Source organism: Trichechus manatus, unplaced genomic scaffold (assembly GCF_000243295.1).
Source record: "Trichechus manatus latirostris isolate Lorelei unplaced genomic scaffold, TriManLat1.0 scaffold00008, whole genome shotgun sequence".
Taxonomy (NCBI): Eukaryota; Metazoa; Chordata; class Mammalia; order Sirenia; family Trichechidae; genus Trichechus; species Trichechus manatus.
The window spans coordinates 12987983-13008162 of NW_004443944.1; the positions used below are offsets into that span (position 1 = coordinate 12987983).

At 48.3% G+C, this 20180-nt stretch overlaps 1 protein-coding gene across 8 annotated transcripts in view; it reads left to right on the forward strand.

Annotated features, from left to right (window-relative positions):
* NFATC2 (nuclear factor of activated T cells 2) overlaps nucleotides 1-20180 on the forward strand; it is a 183574-nt gene that overhangs the window by 15581 nt on the left and 147813 nt on the right. For 5 of the 8 annotated variants that reach the window (XM_004370235.2, XM_004370234.2, XM_004370239.2 and 2 more), the window contains exon 1: nucleotides 3799-4154. The exons of the other annotated variants lie outside the window; for them this stretch is intronic. In XM_004370235.2, the coding sequence (XP_004370292.1) occupies nucleotides 4025-4154 (130 nt within the window). In that variant the 5' untranslated portion in view covers nucleotides 3799-4024. Of the gene's footprint in view, nucleotides 1-3798; nucleotides 4155-20180 lie in introns of those variants that run through there. 8 annotated transcript variants of the gene reach the window in all.

Here is a 20180-nt window from a genome sequence, read left to right on the forward strand (position 1 = left end):
TTTCCTTCCTTCCCCCTCCTTCCCTCCTTTCTTTCCTTCCTCCCTCCCTTCCTTCTTTCCTTCCTCCCTCCCTTCCCTTTTTCCTTCCTCCTTCCTTCCCTTCCTCATTTCCTTCCTTCCTTCCTCCCTCCTTCCCTTCCTGCTTTCCCTCCCTCCCTCCCTCCCTCCTTTCCTTCCATCCATCCATCCACCCTTGCTGTTGTTGGTTGCTGTTGAATTGGCTCTGACTCATGGTGACCTGATGTATAAGAGAACAGAATGTAGCCTGGGCCTGCGCCGTCCTCATGATTTTGGTGTTTGAGCCCGTGGTTGTGGCTGTTGTGTGAATCCATCTCGTTGAGGGTTTGTTTCCCTCATTTTCGCTGACCCTAAACTTTACCAACCATGATGTTGTTTTCTAGCAATTGTCTTTCTATCATGTTTTCTAACATGTTTTTCCTGATAACATGTCCAAAGTAAGTGAGCCAGAGTCTCACCATTCTTGCTTCTAAGGAGCATTCTGGTTGTATTTCTCCTAAGGCTGATTGATTTGTTCTTTGACAGTCCATGGTATATTTGATATTCTGTACCAGCACAATTCGAATGCATCGATTCTTGTTCTGTCTTCCATTTTCCTTGTCTCACTTTCACACGCACATGAGGTGATAGAAAAGACCATGGCTTGGGTCAGGCATGCCTTAAGTCATCAAAGCGACCATCTTTGCTTTTTAACACTTTAAAGAGGTCTTTTGCTGCAGATTTGCCCAGTGCAACACATTGATTTCTTGACTGCTGCTTCCATGGACATTGATTGTTGATCTCTTCTGCCCATCCAAGAATCCTTCAATCCACATCCACTGTACATAAAGCTGTGAGTTCTACAGGGACTCACTGTGGATGAGGCAGTGGTGCCCCTGCCTTGGTAGAGCTCATAGGCTGGTGGAAGTAGAATTCCCTGATTGGCCAAGCCTGAGTCATGGGGCCACTTCTTCACAGGGGTTGGTGGGACAACTGGGTTATCAGTTCTACCAAGATTTGTCTAGCATAATTTCCCAAAGGAATACACTGGGGTGCTGTTATCAGAAGAAGAGGGGAATGATTCTGGGTACACACAAGCAGGAGATATCCACTAGATTAGAGGCATCTAATCATTATGGGGTGGAGAAATGGGAAAGGATGTCTAGGGGTGATACCAGCCTTTCTCCCTTTCTACAGCACAAGGGAAGGCTGCTTCCCTTATGTGTTCCTGACACATTTCAGGGTCTGGACCATGGGAGGAGCCCTGGTGGCTCCATGGTTAAGTGCTTGACTGCTAACCAAAAGGTTGTTGGTTCAAACCCACCGGCCGCTTTGTGGGAGAAAGATGTGGCAGTCTGCTCCCTTAAAGATTACAGCCTTGAAAACCCTATAGGACATTTCCACTCTGTCCTATAGGGTCACTATCATTTGAAATTAACTCAACGGCAGTGGGTTTGGGTGGACCATGGGAAGCTGAAAGCCCTTCTGCCTGTCATAGGGACCAAAGAGTATCTACTTATAGATACTCAGCTGTAAGTGTCCCACCCTGGGCCATCACTCTCCCCTCATTCACCTACATTTACCAGCCACCTCCTAAGATGCTTGTTGGATACATACAGTATGCCAGTACTTGTGGTTAGGAAACAAAAAAGAGGGGATTGCTCTATATTTTGAGAACCAGAAATCGCCTCCCAAGACTGAAAGTTGGCAAGTCTTGAGTCGGCCGCTTAAATGGAGTTTGAGTCTAATCAGTGGTTCTCACCCTGGCTGCACATTGGAAGCACCTGGGGAGCTTTTACAAAATGCTGATGCCCGGGTACCACCCTGGACATTTTGACTTAATTGGTCTCTGGTGGGGCCCAGGCATTTGACTATTTTAACAGCTCTCCAGGTGATTCTGATGTGCACCCTTCATTAAGAACCACCATTCTAAATGCAATTTGGAAAATGCAACTGTTCTTTTCTTCCAGGATGTAAACATAATGAAGGTAGAGATGGTATCTGTATCTTGTTCATCGCTGTATCCCCAACACCTGCAGCAATGCCAGTCACCTGGCAGGTGCTCAGTAAATATTTGTGGAATGAATGATGATCGACAGCTTTGCACAAATACCTTAGTGGAGCGGAGATGCCTTCTCCCCTGTCCCTGGCATGTGGGGAAGGAGGTGAGTCGGTCCTGGCTTAGGGGCAAACTCATGGGGATCCAAGAACCTCTCCATATCTTCTGATGCAATGGCTCTCAGCACTGGCTGTACTGAGGCTGAATGATCTGAGGTTGTTGTAAAAATACCTTTGGATGTTCTGGTTCAGCGGGTTTGGATTGCAGCCTGGCACAGGCATTTAAAGAAGTGTTCCAGGTGATTCTAATGTGCTGCAAGGGTTGAAGACCTCCTTTTCTACCTGTGACTCATTTTCTGCCTTCAGCTAAATTGGTCTGAGACCCCTGGAAGTGTTTTGTCCCGGGTGGTACCGGGTTCTTATGTAGTGTGCCTGAAATGTACCTGTTCATACCATTTACCTTGGGGGCTTGTTTACAGAAGGACAGATATCATATGATTTCACTAAGATGAAGTACCTAGAATAGACAAAGGTATAGAGATTAGAGTTGTGGTTACCAGGGGTGGGAGGGACAGGGGAGGGGAGAAATCATTGTTTAGACAGTAGAGAGTTTTTGTTTAAGGAGATGGACAATTTGGCAATGGATATTGGTGATGGTTGCACGACATGATTGATGGAATTGGTTTTACTGAATTGTACACGTGAAAAATGTTGAATTGGCAAATGTTGTGTTTATATTTTTACAATAAAAATTAAAAACCCACTTTCCTGAGCCTCTATTCCAGACTTACAGGAGGGGCCTGGGAATCTGGGTTTTTACAAGCGTCCAGGTGTACTCGGTACCTGCCAAGGTCCCCAACCCCATATCGTACCATTCCCCCTTCCCCCTTGCTCTTCCTCTAACTCACCAAGCCCCGGGTGGCTTTTGCTTTTTCTGTTCCCACTACCAGAAACAGTCTTCCCCCGATCTTCAGGCTGGTCCACATGTGCCCTCTACAGAAAGGTCCACCCTGGTCATCTATGTGACTAACCCTCCCCAGCCCCTGGTCTTTGCCCCACACCCCTGCGTGAGTTCTCTCCTGGCACTCACTCCATGGGAGATGGTATTTGAGCCTTTGAGCCTCTCCCTCCTCCAGAACCTGGGCTGTGGAGGGCGACAGTGTCTGGTTCCTGCTGTGTCCCCAGCACCTGGCACATGGTCGGTGGCAGATAAGTACAGACATACTTAACGATAAGGATGGGACTTGTGCTTTCTGAGTTTTCTCTCCCAGGCCCTGGGAAATGAGTTCAGGGGCGCCCAGGAGTCTGAACTGCCGGTGAAATCGTGCCACAGCTGTGGGCGCAAGAGGCACCTGGAGACAACCTCTGCAATAGGAAGGAGTGGTGGCCCTAAAGACAGACACCCCCCCCCCATTTGGAACTGCCATCAGTTGGTCACTTAGGGCAAAACTGCAATGGCCAGCGGCTGTCTTGTTTAGATCCTGGGTCGGGCAGGGCGCACCGCACTCACTCGGGAGGGTGGGAGGCCCGGGCGCCTGGCAGTGGCCCCGGCCGGTGGCTCCGCGTGGTGCCGAGGCAGTGCGGCCAGGGCCGGCCTCCTTGCTCCAGAGGGCCGGCTACCCCGGCCGCCTCCTCTCCTGCCCGCCCTCCCTGGTCTCTGGGTGGCGCCCCGCCCCCGGCCGGCCCTACCGCCCTGTCCCCGCCCCGTCCCCCTCCCCCCCGGCTGCAACAGGTGCCTCCCGGAGCAGGAAGCGCGCGCGCCGCCGCTCATCTCCCAGGCGCGTCCGGACCCGCTGCGCCAGGCGCACCAGCCCGACCCGGCGTGCGTCCCCACGGGGAAAGTGACCCCCGCTCGACCCGCCTCTACGCTCGGCTTCCTGCAGCCTTCGCCACCTCCGGCCAGGGACCCGGAACCCGGCCAGGAGAACGCCGAGCCTGCCCTCGCCCCCAGCCCTGCAGCTAGCGCGCCATGAACGCTCCGGAGCCTCAGCCCGACCCCGACGGTGGGGACGCGCCAGGCCACGAGCCCGGGGGCAGCCCCCAGGACGAGTTCGACTTCTCCATCCTCTTCGACTATGACTATTTGAATCCCATCGAAGGTCGGTGGAGGCTCCCCGTGGCCCCCAGCCTGGCCTTGAGCCTGGGCAGGGACTAAGCGCTGGGGAGTGGGCGCAGGGCCCCTCTCTGCTCCAGATGCCACCACACCTCCTTGCGGGGTGGGCTCTCGGGTGGGGGGTTCCCCTACCCAGGTGAGAGGAGGGGATCAGGGTCAGTAGTAACTGCTTCCACCTCTAGGGGGCAGTAGGCTGACCCTTGCCCCGTGGGGGCGTCAGTTTCTAGTTACTTGTGATTTCTCCCTGAGGGTCACTGTTAGCTAAGCAAAAGGGGGCCGGCCCAAGGCTAGGGGAGGGGGCTCCTCTGGCCTCTTGCTGGCACTGGGTGGTCAGAGGGCAGTGACTTATTTGCCTTTGGAGGGAGGAGATGAGGAAGCAAAGGAACGGAGTTCGTGGGGAGGGGGCTGTGCAAAAGAGGTTGCAACTGAACCGAATTATCAAGGGCACATGAAGCTGGTCCCCTCCGTCAGGCTCTAAAGAGAGCCGGCTGCCTGGCACCATTGCATGGGAGCCCCGTTTATTGGTGAATTTGTGTTGAAACTAAGGAAGAGGTTGTCTGTGTCTAATGCTAGGGGGTGGTTTGACTGCTGTTAGGCGGCCGGCCCATTTCCTCCCTGGGTTCTGTGGCTGCGTGTTTGCGAGTCACCCCAAGTGGATCCGGCTGAGCTTTTAGAAATGATTAAATGCTCCTGTACCCCAGAATCCTATGGATGGTGTGTGTCGACTGTGGGGTTGTAGGGAGAACTGACATGGGGATCCCCGAAGACACAAGCTATTCCTGCTTTAACTGTCCTCTAGTCTGCACCTCCAATGTCCCTCTGTTGCTGGGGCTGGGGACTTCCCCAGACTGGGCCGAAGCTCATCTGTCACTCCACGTGTATAACACGAGCCTTCGTCAGAGGGGGAGGAAGGAGGAGGTGGCACACACAACCTCACTGTATTTTTTTCTGGTTAGCAGATTGTCCTGGAAAAAACAAAAACAGAAAAAAACTCAACCAGGTTTCCTGATTTTGACAGCCCGGCCCATGCTTGCTGAAGCCTCAGGGCTGCCTGTTGGTAACTTCCAGATGCGCTGAGCTGGCCTGCATCTGAGGGTAGGAAGGGCCGTGCTCTGGTTGGTGTAGGAAGCTTTTCACGGATACCTGGTGGCTCACTGTTTGCCAGAGAGGCTGTATCAGGCAGATGAATGGAGAGGGTTGACTTTCTCTAGCATCGATGTTTTCCCTGGCCACCTTAGGTGAGGGACTTGCTTTGACTTGGGGTCTTCCTTTCACTTGGATACCCAGAGATGGTAATTAGTAATAATTTTGCGTTTTGGCTGGAGATGGAAGTAATTAGCCAGCGAAGGAGACTGTTCTTCTAGAGTTGCAATCTGGAGGCCATCTTTCTCTTTGAAAAGATACAATTAAGAATCTGCAAACCATCCACACTCACGTGAGTGGTCTTTGTGTTTGTGAAGATTAAAGTCATGTTTTGCAGGGAACTAATACACCCCTCCCAGATTCCCAATCAACTAACATTTTTTTTTTTGCAGGGTAGATTTCCAGGGAAATAGTTTCCAAGCCAAATCTGATGGGAGGTGCTTTTTATAGTTTTTCTTGGCAAGTGGTACTTGGTGGCCGCCACAGCCCTGGAATCTGGGTTTTTTTTTTTCTTTCTTTTTAATAAACGTTATTTTTTAGGATAGTTTCAAATGTACAGAAGAGTTATAAAGATAGTACAGAGAGTTCCCATATACCGCAAACCTAGTAGCCTCTGTCAGAGCCCTGGCAGTGTGCTCCCTTACAGATTACAGCTTTGGAAACCCTACGGGGCAGTTCTACTCTGTCCTATAGGGTCATGAGTCAGAATCGGCTCGACGGCAACGGGTTTGGTTTGGTTTTTGTTGGTATCCTGTTATTAACATCTTGCATTAGTATGGTACGTTTGTTACAGTTAATGACCCAATATTAATATGTTATTACTAACTGAAGCCCGTACTTTATTGAAATTTCTTTAGTTATGACCTGATGGCCTTCTTCTGTACCAAGATCCCATCTGGGGTACCACCATACATTTAGCTGTCATGTCTCCTTAGGCTCCTTTTGCTGTGACAATTTCTGAGACTTTTCTTGATGACTTTGACAGTTTTGAGGAGTACAAGTTGGGAATATTGTAGAATGTCCCTCAGTTAGGGTTTGTCTCATGTATTTCTCATTAGACTGATGTTATGGATTTTTGGGAAGATGCCATTCTTATCCCCTTGTCTCAAGGGTACATACTATCAACATGACTTATCACTGTTGATGTTGATAACTTAGGTCATCTGGCCCAGGTAGTGTTCGTCAGGTTTCTCCACTATGCTCTCCTCACCCCACTTCCATGCTGTACTCTTTGGAAGGAAGTCACTATATACATCCATACGTAAGGAGTCAAGTGTTATGCTCTGGAATCTGTTTGTAGAAGAATGACTTTGCTGGGAAGCTGGCAGCACAGAAGAGTCAACATTCAGGAAGAGAAAGGGCATCGTGAGCCTTGAGAGGCTAGAGAGAGGTGTTCCAGATGTGCGCCCAGCTCTGGCTTATCCAGATGTCAGCAGCCACCTCTCTGCTTCTGCAGGGCAGAACTCCCCAAGGGCTGAGACTAGCCCTTATCTTGCTACTGGGCTTCGTGCCAGATGACAGTATATTGGTGATGCACATAGGGTGTGTTACCTTAAGGCTGGACCTGGGCCTGGCAGAAACAAGGAAAGCAAATGACTGCTGATGGGACGAACATCACTGTAAGAAATCAGGGATGGTACTTAGGGAATTTTTTTGGAAGAGAGGATGCTCATTTTATGCAACTCTGGCACGTAGCAGACATTCAGTAACTCCTGTAACACCCCTACACCTCTAGGAGGTAGGTGCTATCATTACCCCCATTTTATAGGGGAGGAAACGAAGGCACACAGACGGGAAGTAATTTTCCCAAGAAAGCAGAGCTGAAATATGAACCCCGAAAGTCCTACTCTGGAGTCTGCGTTCTGAGCTATTATATGAGGCCCCCTCATTTCTTTTTTTGATGAGCGACACATGCAAAGTAGTTGGTATGTGTCTGGCATCGGGGCAAGGCTGAGATTTAAAACATTTACCAGCAGGGTGACCTTGGGCAAGTCATTTTACCTCTTCGGACCTCTGTTTGCTCATCAGTAAAATGGCTGAAATAATGGTACTGACCTTATAGGGTGGTTATTTGTCCTGAGTGAATTAACTCATATAAATCAATTAACACAGTAATACTTTATTAAACCCTTGCTGTTTGTTAATAACCCCTCCCCCCCAAAAAAAAAAACATTGCCATTGAGTCAATTCTGACTCATGGTGACCCTATGGGACAGAGTAGAAAGGCCCCATAGGGTTTCCGATGCTGTAATCTTTACAGAAGCCGACTGCCACATCTTTCTCTGGTGGAGCGGCTGGTGAGTTCGAACTGCTGATCTTTCAGTTAGCAGTCGAATGCTTCACCACTGCACCACCAGGGTTCGTTGTGTTTGTTAATAGAGATGCTCAATTAATGTGAGCCATTATTCATTTACTCGTCCAACTATCTATTGAGCACCTATTGTGTTAGATCCTGGGGCTACCATAGGGAGTAAGACTCAGTTCCTGCCCTCGCTGAGCGAGTGCCTCTAATTGTTTTCTCTTGTCTAATTGCGTTGACTAATACCTCCGGTAGTGGAGATGGTGGGCCACCTTGCCTGACCTTCATAGGAATGCCTCCAGTGTTGGCTTAGAGGTAGGATTGAGGTATATGTATTTTATTATGCTAAGGAAATACCCGTCTGTTTCTATTTTCTCGAGAGTTTTTATTAGGAATGGGAGTTGAATTATGTAAGAGGGTTTTTTAGCATCTATCGAAAAATGATTCTATTCTCCTTAAACTAAAACCAAACCAAACCTATTGCCATTGAGTTGATTCCAACTCATAGCCACCCTATAGGACAGAGTAGAACTGCCCCATAAGGTTTCCAAGGCTGTAAATCTTTATGGAAGCAGACTGCCACATCTTTCTTCCATGGAGTAGCTAGTGGATTCAAACCGCTGACCTTTTGGTTAGCAGCTGAGCACTTAACCACTGTGCCACCAGGGCTCCCTCAGTTCTCCTTAGACCTATTAATACGTTGCATGAATAGATTTCCTAATATTGAAACATTCCTGGTATACACTTCACTTAGTAACTGTATTTTTCTTAATGTGATAAATTGGCATCTATTTGATAATATTTTGTTTAACTATTTTCAGCAATATTCATGAGTGGCATTTGTAATTTTCTTTTTTTGTGTGCTGTCAGATTTAGGTTTATCTCATTTTCTGTACTTGGGGACAATTATGTAGCATTGGAACTGTCTGGTTTCTGAAGGTGTGGCAGAACTCCTCTGTGAAGCCATCTGAGTCTGGTGCTTTTTCGTGGGGTTGTTCCTTGATAGCTTTCCCTATTGTGTCTATGGAAATTGGTCTGTTTAAGCTTTCTATTTCTACTGAAGTCAGTTTTGCTAAACTGTATCTTTCTAAGAAATTATCCATTTCATCTATCTAGGTTTTCAGTTTTTTTTGCTTGAAGGTATAGATTCGTCTTATTTTTTCAAGTGGGGAGATAGCTAAGTTCATAGTCAGTAGTGGAAAGAGTAGGGGCAGGGGTATAGGAGCCTAGAGTAGGGCTACCGATCCCAGCTCGGAGGGGAAAAGAGTTCAGGGTCCTTTTAACATGCTGGCTGTCAGCAGATGGTTCCAAAGTTTAATTCCCTGTGCATGCTTGTGAACTCAATGAATTCTTACTTCTCCCAACTTGTAATACATTGGGAGGCACAGGTGGGCACTGGAAATCCCTGGTCACCACCAGAGGTGCCAGATCTTCTCTGTGCTGTGTCTGGGACTGACACGTTGGAGCGCGCACTTCCTCAATAGACCTGGCTAGTCCCTCTCCCTCCATTCCTGGTCAGTGAGTGTACGTCTTAGCATAGTGCCAATTTTGACCTTTCGGAAGGAAAACAGACTCCTCCTGACCATTGCTTGTCGCTCTGAAGAGTCTATTCTAGTGATCATTAAACTTTTTGGGTCACAGCCCTTTGAAAAGTTACTGGAAACCAAGACTGTACACGTGCACACACACATGCCCCCAAATGTACATACTACATACATGCACACATGAACACATGCATACCCCCGTGCACTCCCCTGCCTACCTCCCTGTATCCCCCATACGGTACACACGCATGCACCTTACAGACACACACACCACACACACACATCATGCACATGCACCACGCACACACACACCACAAGCACACATGCATCATGCACATACATCATACACACATGGCCATGCTCCCCCATAACGCCCCCATGCATACACCATACACACGCACCATGCACACATGCAGCATGCACACACGTACCATGCACACACATATCATGCACCCCCATGTTTACATACACGCCATGCACACACACACACCATGCTTACACACCATGCACACACACACACCATGCTTACACACATACCATGCACACACAACACCACATGCGCACACACACACACACACACTTTTTATACCATTTCTCACATGGAGTCGCAGACCCTTCTGTGGCTTGTTCACTCCCTAATGTCACCTGCACTTCAACTTAGGAACACCTGCTCTCAGCCCATTCACAGGGGACAATTAAAAACTCATTCTTTCAACAAACAGTGACTGCTGTTCAGTGCCAGGCCCTGTGGGGGTCTAGAGGGGAATTAGATGTGGTTTCTGCCCTTGCGGGGCCCTGGCCCATGTGGGAGACAGCCTTGAAAACAGATAGGTGCAAGCATGGTGCTGGGATACAGTACTGTGGTGTTTTTGGTGCTTACTAAAAATAGACTTCGACACTAAGCAAGCAGGTTCCCTAAACACACGTGACATTCAGAGACGGTGCCGACTGCGTGGAGTTAAGTACGGGCCTTAATAAGCCTGCGCTGGACAAACAATGTCTCCAGGTGCAGCTGGAAAGGTGAATTGAAGGCTAGGATTGAGCAGGGCCCCTGTCAGGTAGACAAAGGACATGGGGATAAAGTTGCCTCCATCATTCTTCATTACTGAACATACGTCATCCCAGCTTCCAAATTAAGGGTCCTCTGTTCTTTAGAGAAAGGAGTCCCTGGGTGGTGCCGACAGGCGCTCGACTACTAGCTGAAAGATTGGCTGTTGGAACCCACCCGGAGATGCCTCTGAAGACAGGCCTGGTGACCTGCTTCTGAGAGGTCACAGCCTCTGCACACGTCGGGTCGCCAAGAGTCAGAACTGACTCAACGGCAGCTAACGACAGCAGCTGCTCTTCAGGCCTTAGGTTTTGATCCCACGTGGAGGTTCTTCCAAACCCTAAAGCAGTGTTTTTCAGGTTGGTTCCCAGGGTGCTGTAGCCCTATCAGGTGACGGGATTAAATGCACTTGCAAAATACAGCCGAGGCAGCCAGCGGTTCTCAACCCTGGCTGTGCACCCAGACCAATGGAGTCAGACTCCTTGGGGTAAGGTAACTACCGAGAGCCACGCAGCTGGTCCGTGGCAAGGCGGGACTTGAACTTGGGAGTTGAGGTCCAGAGTCAAGGCCCTCAGCACTAGACCTCACAGACAGAATGTGGCCAGTGAGAGCAGAGCCTCCATCTCCAGCTCGGCCCAGTGTGTCCCCTGCATGGTAGCACAAGTGTGTGCATTTACTCCTTATATTTGATATTTACATATTTATAAACTTTACTAGTGCCCTAAAGGCCCCTGGGTGGTGCAAATGGTTTGTGCTCAACCTACTAACCAAAATGTTGGCGGTTTGAACCCACCCAGCAGTGCCACTGAAGAAAGGCCTGGCAGTCCACTTCTGTAAAGATGTAAAAAAAAAAATCGCCTTTTAGTCAATTCTGACTCAGAGCAACCCTATAGGACAGAGGAGAACTGCCCTGTAGGGTTTGCAAGGCTGTAATCTTCATAGAAGCAGACTGCTACATCTTTCTCCTGAGAGGCAGCCGGTGGGTTCAAACTGCTGACCTTTTGGTTAGCAGCTGAGCACTTAACCACTGTTCCACCAGGGCTCTCTGTAAAGATTACAGCCAAGGAAACCCTATGGAGCACAGTTCTACTCTGAAACACATGGGGTCACCATGAATTGGAATCGACGACAATGAGTTTGGTTTTTTTTTTTGTTGGTTTAATGAGACTGTATTCATTAAAAAACATACAGCAAAAATAGAAATGGAGAAGGACGAGCTTTAGATGGGAGTTATGTCCTTTTTATATTTCTTTCTACATCCTATGGATCTTCGTGCATGGCTCTTGAGGTATGCGTGCCCCTGTTACCCCAGTTCTGGAGGCCACTGACTTGGCAGATCAGAGCACCAGAAATCAGAAAGTGGTGGCTTGAAACTCTGGAGTAGCCACCTCCTACCTGGGTGACCTTGGCTGAGCATTTGTCTGATAAATGCGCAGAATGTTACATGATGCCTTATTAGTGGTGTGATGGTGGACCCGTGGTTTGGGTTCTCTGACCTTGGCCTTTTCTCTTCTGTAAAATGGGGATGGTGAAGACAGTGCCCACCTGCTGGGGCTGCTGTGATGAAAGCAGGTAGCAGGCAGGAGCATGTGAAGGCTGGACAATGGCCATGGTAGGGATGGGCTATGAGAAACTGTTCTAGCTCTCCTGAATTCCTGAGGGCATTGGCTCCTTGGGGGAGAGAGTCAGTCCTTTGCCTTGGACTTTGGTGACTCCTGACCCTTAAAGAGCTTGGCCAGAAGATGGTCTAGGATATGAAGGGCATGCAGTCTGGTAATTGGAGAGGAGCGACTGGCTGCTGGGCTTGAGCCCAGCCGTACAGCAAGTTATCTATCCCTTACGTGCGTCCAATTCTGACTTTAAAACCTCTCTTCCATCCCCGGCCTCAACCCTGGAGCTTGGCTGGCTCCGAAAGCTCCCCCACTCACTGTCCCACTCCATGGCCTGAGGCTTCCCTCTGGCTGCCTCTCTCAGGAATGAAGGGTCTCCCAGGTGTCTGGCCCTGGCCCCGTGGAACCCCCTGAGCCAGGGCCAGCAAGGAGCAGCCTGTAAAAGTAGCATGATGGGTGTCCTGCGGCTTCCCCCAAAAAAGGGACTTCCTCCTTCTACCTCCCTAGCACAGGAAGTAACCACAGGCTACCCAGAGCTCCAGCCAGACTCACTTCCCGAGCCTGGTTTGAGGTTAGGTTTTTGCTGATGGTTCTGGAAATGAGCTCAAGGGAAGAAGACCCCCAAACCTGGGGCTCCTTCTGGGAGGGCCTAGGGCTGTCTGCTCCCTACCTGGTACGAGAGGAACTGCCTTTGACTCTGTTTCTGAGCTTTTATTGTGAACTTCCTCAAAATATGCAAAAGTAGAGATAATGATATAATTAACTCCACGTGGCAGTCACCCAGTCTCAACAGTTATAAACATAAGGCCAATTTTATTTCATTTTCTATCCTTTCACCACACTTTCCCTGCCCCGTAGTTACTTTAAAGCAAATTCAGAATTCATAAACTTTCCTCAAAAAATAGATGAGTATATATCTCTAAAAGGTAATGTCTCAAAAAGAAATCACAATACTCTTATCAAATCTTAAAAAAAGACAGTAGTTAATATCAAATATCCAGTGTCCAAATTTTCCTGCTTATTTCATAAAAAACATTTTAATAGTTAATTGTTTGAATCAAGATCCAAACAGTAGCCTCACATTGTATTTAGCTGGTGTGGCCGTGAAGTCTCTTCTTCAGTTACAATCCCTATCAGTTTGTTTCTTGCCATTTGTTTGTGGAAGAAAAAAGGCCGTTTTTCTTGTAGCATACTTCACATTCTGGATTTTCCCAGTTGCATCCTTGTGGTGTCTTTTAACAAGTTCCTCTTTCCCCTGTATTTCCTGTAAACTGGAATTTAGATCTAAAGCCCTGCACCTTGGACCTGTACTTTTTTTTTTTTTTCCTCTCTCTCTCTGCAAAAGAAATATACCAAAGGCAGGCTGTAAGCTACAGGCAGCGCGCGGGAGATTGTTTTTCCTGAGCTGGCATTTGAGACCCCTCCACCCTCCCTGCCTTCTAATTTGAGGTTTTGGGAAAGAACATGTTCTCAGCTGGGTCTGTTTTAGTTAATAAAATGCATTTCTCAAAGCCAGCCCTTCCCATGTGAATTTTAATCAAGCCATGCCTGGGCGAGCTTTCTGAAGGGGAGAAAGTGGCTGGCCAGGCTCAGGATTTATAAAGGCCCTTATCAAAACAGACCTGCTCGGGCATGCCTGCAAACAGGGGGATGTTAAATGAGGGGAGGGGGGATAAAAACAACTTTAAGTCTGAAATGCCTGCAAAAGTTATTTTAAAGATGGGAGAAAGAGGCCATTTACCTATGGAGTGCTAAGAAGGTGGGCTGTGGGGCTGAAATCCGCAATGGGTGACATCACCCCCCATTGCCGTGTAGACAGGATGGCTGTCATTAATGACGGGGGTTGGCAGGGGCCACTGATTAAGTGTGCCCGCCACTGGGAACATGGCACGGAAAGGAAAGCTCCTGGGGAAAGTGTAAACAAAGAATCGTCAGTCAATCCGCTCCTAATTTCAAATCCCTGCCCCTGGTCAAGTGTTACATGGGCCCCACTGTCTTCAAGGGGAAGTTTCCACTTGGATTTTAAATTGGCCGAAAGAAAAAATGGAAACCAGGTTTTCAGGCTGTGCCAAGGGGTGTGAGAATCAATACGGGGCAGAGGTGTCTGATGTGACAGGCATAAGGGTGGGCGGTCTTTGCTGAGTGGGATAGAGGATGAAAAAGGGGGATGCCGGGTGCCTCTTTCCGCCTGCATATCCCCTTGCAAGGGCAGGCCAGGCGAGGGTGGGTGTAGCTGTGGCAAGTGTGTTTCTGAGGGAGGATTATCTGCAATCTATTTCCGGTTAATTCTTCTGTCCAGATCTTTCTTCTTGTTTTGGTGAGGAAGTCGTCCCTGGTCTCGCTCGCTCTCATCACTGTTGGGGCTCTCTTCTGTTAGAAAGGGATCTCTCCAAATACCCAGGTTTAATCACAAATTAAAAACAAGGCAAGGTGTTTGGGCAAATAAATTATGACGTATCGATAATAACCCATTACCGTGGAGTCAATTCTAACCCATAGTCGATAGGGCAAAGTAGAACTGCCCCATAAGGTTTCCAAGGCTGTAATCTTTATGGAAGCAGACTGTCACATCTTCTCCTGCAGAGCAGCTGGTGGGTCCAAACTGCTGTCCTTTCAGTTAGCAGCCAAGTGCTTAACCACTGTACCACCAGGTCTCCTGTTCATACAGTGGAATACTAAAAACCAGTTGCTATTGAGTCACCCGCAACTCATGGCGACCTCATGTGTGTCAGAGTAGAACTGTGCTCCTTGGGGTTTCCAATGACTGATTTTTCTGAAGCACATTGCGTGCCATGCCTTTCTTCCAGGTCACTTCTGGGTAGACTGGAACCCCAACCTTTTTTTTTTTTTTTTTAATTGTATTTTAGGTGGAAGTTGACAGAGCAAATTATGTTCTCATTGAACAATTTTTATACAGATTGTTCAGGACATTGGTTACATTTTTCACAATGTGTCCCCATTCTCATTATTTTCATTCTTTTTGTTGTTTCCATTACTCTAGCTTCCCTGCTCCTCCTTAGCTTTTCATCTTTGTTTTAGGGTAAATATTGACTGATGGATCTCATATAATTGATTATTTGAGAGAGCACAGTTCTCATGGGTGATATTGTTTATTTTATGAGCCATATATTATTTGGATGAGAGGTGACCACTGGGAACTTTAGTTCCAAGTTCAGAGGATGTCTTCGGGTGATGGTCTCAGGGGTTCCTCTAGTCATTATCAGTCCAGTAAGTGTGGCCTTTTTAAAGGGATTTTAGTTTTGTTCTACATTTTTTTTCCCTTCTTAACTGGGACTTTCTATTGTGTCCCTGGCCAAAACGGTTGGTAGTGGTAGCTGGGCACCATCTAGTTCTTCTGGTCTCAAGCTAGATGACGCTGTGCGGTTCATGTGGGCTATTAGTCCTATGGACTAGTTTGCTCTTTGGGTCTTTGGTTTCCTTCATTCTCTTTTGTTCTAGATGAGTAGAAAACAGTAATTGTATCTTGGATGGCCACTCGCAAGCTTTTAAGAGCCCAGATGCTACTCACCAAACTAGGATGTAGAATATTATCTTTATGAACTATGTTATGCCAATTGACCGAGTTGTCCCACCGGAACCTCCAAACTTTTGATTAGTAGCTGCGTTAGTCATCTAGTGCTGCTGTAACAGAAATACCACAAATGGATGGTTTTAACAAAGAGAAGTTTATTGTCTCACAGTCCAGTAGGCTACAAGTCCAAATTCAGGGCATCAGCTCCAGGAGAAGGCTTTCTCCGTCGGCTCTGGAGGAAGGTCTGTGTCATCAATCTTCCCTCGGTCTGGGAGCTTCTCTGTGTAGGAACCTTAGGTCCAAAGGACGCGCTCTGCTCCTGGCACTGCTTTCTTGGTGGTATGAGGTTCCCATGTCTCTCTGCTTGCTTCTCTTTATATCCTAAAAGAGACTGGCTTAAGACAGTACCTAATCTTGTAGACCTCATCAGTATAACTGCTGCTAATCCATCGTATTACATCATAGTGATAGCATTTACAACACATAGGGAAATCACATCAGATGAGAAAATGGTAGACAGTCATATAATACGGGGAATCATGGCTCAGCCAAGCAGATACATACATTTTTTGGGGGGATATGATTCAGTCTCTGACTGTAGCTAAGCGTGTAACCATTGGCACCACCCAGGGACTCCTACACGCCATAAAAAAGAACAAACCAGCGCTGCACATGATGTAGTTGAATCTCAGACATGATGCTCGGCTAAAGAAGTGATACATGTGGCACATTCTGTGTGATTTCATTTACGTTAAGTTCAAGAATAGGCATCACCAGGCTATGGTGAGAGACTTCAGCCTGGTGGGTCCCCTTGGGCGGGGCCACAAAGGAGCCCTCTGGGGGGCTGGAAATGCTGTCTTGAGTGGTGGACACACAGACGTGTACATGTGTATAAAGGCATGAGATGTATATTTAATATCCGTACATTTTACTACATGTAAATTATGCCTCTATTTGAATTCCGGCTCTGCTCCTGACTGGTTTTGTGACCTTGGGTGGATCCCTGCACCCCCGAGCCTCAGTTTCCCCATCTGGAACGTGGAGGTGTTGATAGTACCTGCCTCCCAGGGTTATAATCTGCAGAGAGAGATGGTACATGTGAAAGCTTGTAGCACAGTGAGCATCAGCTATTAGGATGAATAATAATACGAAGGGCTCTGAACTCTTTAAAAAAAGATAATTCATTTTATTTTTTCCTGAAAATATACACAGCAAAACATACATCAATTCAACAGTTTCTACATGTACAATTCAGTGACATTGATGATATTCTTTAAGTTATGCAAGCATTCTCACCCTCCTTTTCCGAATTGTTCCTTCCCCATTGACAAAAACTCACTGCCCCCTAAGCTTCCTATCTAACCTTTCGAGTTGCTCTTGTCAATTTGATCCCATGCAGATAGTTCTTTAGGTCTCTGAAGCTCTTGAAAGTGGAAGGGTCCCCTGAAATGGTGTTAAACCAGTGAGAGGCGGTTCTTTCCATCACAACTTGAGGATGGAGATGAGGCGTCTCGTCTGCCAGATGCCTGGGCCCTGCCACCCTCCGCCCCGTCCAAAAGCTGACTGAGGCATACATGCTGCTTGCAGATCCCATATGTTTCTCCACCCTCCCCAAAAGCAATACGTGTCAGCGTTTAGGGGCATGTGTTTTTGCAAACGGCTATGCCAGCAGCCAGTCTCCAGGCTCGTTGTTTGCACATTATCTTGGGTCCTGTGTCCTGGACGCCTGGCCTCATGGCTGATGGTCTGGGAAGCAGTACCAAGCCCTTCATCCTGCCCGTCTGGTGAAGGCAGACTACTGTCTTCACTGGGCAAGGTCAGCAGAGAGCGTGGCGGTCAAGGTTGCTTTTTCCAGTGGTTCCACTTTGACGAGACGGGAGGGTTAACTGCCTGCCAGCCCTTTCTGGTCCTGACTTATCTGGATGGGATTTCTTGCCTTTGGTGCCCTGAGTCTGTCTGTGTCACCGCTGAATGAAGGGTGTGATGACCTGATTCTCCGTCGTCCTTAACACACATGAGTCATTGATTGGGAATCCAATGACTGTTGTGCATGTGTGCATGGGGCAGGGGGACGATAAGGGTTGTGGGGGGCTTTTTGGAAAGCTGGCTGAGGGTTGAATTTATTATTTGAAGGCTGTCTGCAGCTTTCACAGAGGATCTTTCCTATGTAAGCTGCTGAGTTGATGAAAAAAATTCATCCACTTTTTTGTTCCTCTTTGTAGTTCCTTGCAACCCCCACTGTGTAGGGAATTTCAGGAGGAGTTGGAGGCAAGGCAGTTTGCTTGCTTCACTTTCTCCCATTTGCTTGGGCTGTAGATTTGTGGTGCCAGCTGGTGGCATCTTGGCGTTGCCATGACAACAGACTGTGATGTCTCAAACCCAGGGCCTGGGACGCCACACCACCTTGGGGGGTGAGCTCACCGCGTAGTGGGGCGGACCATCCTGGATGAGGATGGGCCATGGCTCCGTGGCTTGTTGCCAGCCCATGGTGTGCCTGGCCCCCCGCTGTGGCCTTGCTTGGAGGGGGACAGCAGCGTGTGGCCAGCCTCCTCCAAGCCATTCAATCCCCTTCGCACCATTCAGCTTGGCCCCTTCCTCTCCCCCCAGGACAAATGCCTCATGTAGCTTCCCTAACTGGGTTTCTATTTTGGTAACTATTCTGCTTCCCAAAAATTCCGCCCACCGGTAGTTCTAGACAGAGAAGGTGCCCTCTTGGCTGTTCGTTTTTAAAAAGAGATCTGTGGGATTGTGGGCTGGCACTGAGCGGATGCCCCAGACTTGGCGGGGTGTCCATGAGGGTGAGCAGCCGGCCTGGGAGAGGCTCCAGGAGGAGAGGGTCTGGCAGAGGCCACGCCGTGGCCTGAGCCTGATTTTTTAAATCTTTGACTCAGTCCTGGGGCAAACTGAGGGAGTGTGAACATTCCAGAAGAATGGAATCGGTGTTTTCAGTTGCCAGGATAGCCTGCTCCCTGGGTGAAATGATGGTGAATCTGGGGCCCCGAGAATAGTTCCTGCTCCAGGGGAACTCATTTCCCTGTGTTGGGTTAAGGCGTCGCCATCCAGGAAGTGACCCCTTTCACGAGGAGCAGGCTAGAATAGTGGTTAGGAAGATGGTGGAATCTGGCACTGAATCCCAGCTCTGCCACTTAGAAGCTATGTGACCTTGGGCAAGTTACTGAGCCTCTCTGAGTGTCATTTTCCCCATCTGTAAAACAGAGAAATGGTATACATACTTCTTAGAGTTCTTGTGAGACCAGCATATTAATACATGTAAAATGCATGCAGTGGTTATTGATAGAGAGTAAATGGTATGGATGTGCAGGCTAGCTCACTCAGTCACCAGCACTTTAGTAAGATTTAGTTGATGGGCTCCCAGGTAGACCAGGGAAAAGAGTATAAAACGCAGGAACAGAGGACATGTTGGAGGCATTGTTTACCTACGGCACACATTTCCTGAAAGCCAGCTCAATCTGGGATGGAACAGAGAACTCCCAAAGTGCTGACCAGTCCATTTTATTTTTATGAACATTTCTTCCTCTTTTTTAAAAAATGCTTTTGAAGGGGCTAGGGGCTATGTGTCGCACTAACAAGTTGTTGTAAAATAAGCAACATAAAGGGTAGAATTTTCACTTAAAAGATCATTCTTTCCATAATAATAATAATAATAATACAACAGGCCCCATTTATTAAGTGCTTCCTCTGTGTGTCTCAGGCTTTGTGTGGTTTAGGTACACTAATCCCCACAAGGTACCCATCAGATGGATGCCACCGACTTCATCGTTCCTGTGTTACATGTGAAGATGCTGAGGGTCCCAAGGCCACGCAGCTGGTGAGCAGCGGAGCATCAGGGGTCCCTAACAGTGGGATACCCCTTCTTGAGTGAGATCTGGAATTTCAGTGTGAGACCCACTGCTGATGTGGGCTGGAGTGGCCCCTCAGCAATCTTTTCCAGTTGTAGGTGGCCAGAGGCTTCCCCAAGTATTCTTGGGGCCTAGGTGCTGGGTTGTACCCCTGGGCATTTGATGAAGGAAGGGTGATAAAAGTGAGAACCTTCAGATGTCTACTGCAGAAGGGAGATACGTGCTAGGGCTGCCTCATTTCTGAATCATTTCAGGTTTGAGGGCCTGAGTCATGGACTGATGCTTCCAACAGTCTTTGAGGCCTCTTCTGTGTGCAGGCTCCGCGGGAGGTTCCAGAGCTGCAAACTTAGAGCAGTGGTGCTCAGCCGGGGCTGATTCTGCACTCCAGGGGATGTTGGGCAGTGCCTGGAGACAGTTTGGTTGTCACAGCTGGGGAGGGGTGCTGTTGGCACCTAGTGGTAGAGGTCAGGGCTGCTGCTAAACATCCTACAGTGCAAGGACAGACCCCGCAACAGAGAGTTGTTCACCCTAAATGCCAGTTCTGCCGAGGTTGAGAATCCCTGGTCTGTGGTTGACGGTGCACTCAAGTCTGCCTGGGTTGAAGCTGTGGAGCCACAGGCAAGTTGGTTTGCCTCTTCGTGCCCCAGTTTCCTCATCTGTAAAAGGAGTATAGATAGCACCCACCTTATAGGTTGTTGTGAGAATTAACTGATTCATTGCATGTACTATGCTTAGAAGGGGGCTTGACAGACAAGGGGTTGATACATGTAAGTTCTCAATAAGTGTTAGCTGCTTTTGAGCCCCTGTGGTGCAGTGGTTAAGTGCTCAGCATTGGAACCCACCAGCCACTCTGCAGGAGAGAGATGTGGCAGTCTGCTTCCATGAAGATTACAGCCTTGGAAATCCCATGGGAGCAGTTCTACTCTGTCTTACAGGGTCTCTATGAGTTGGAGATGACTCGACAGCAGTGGGTTTT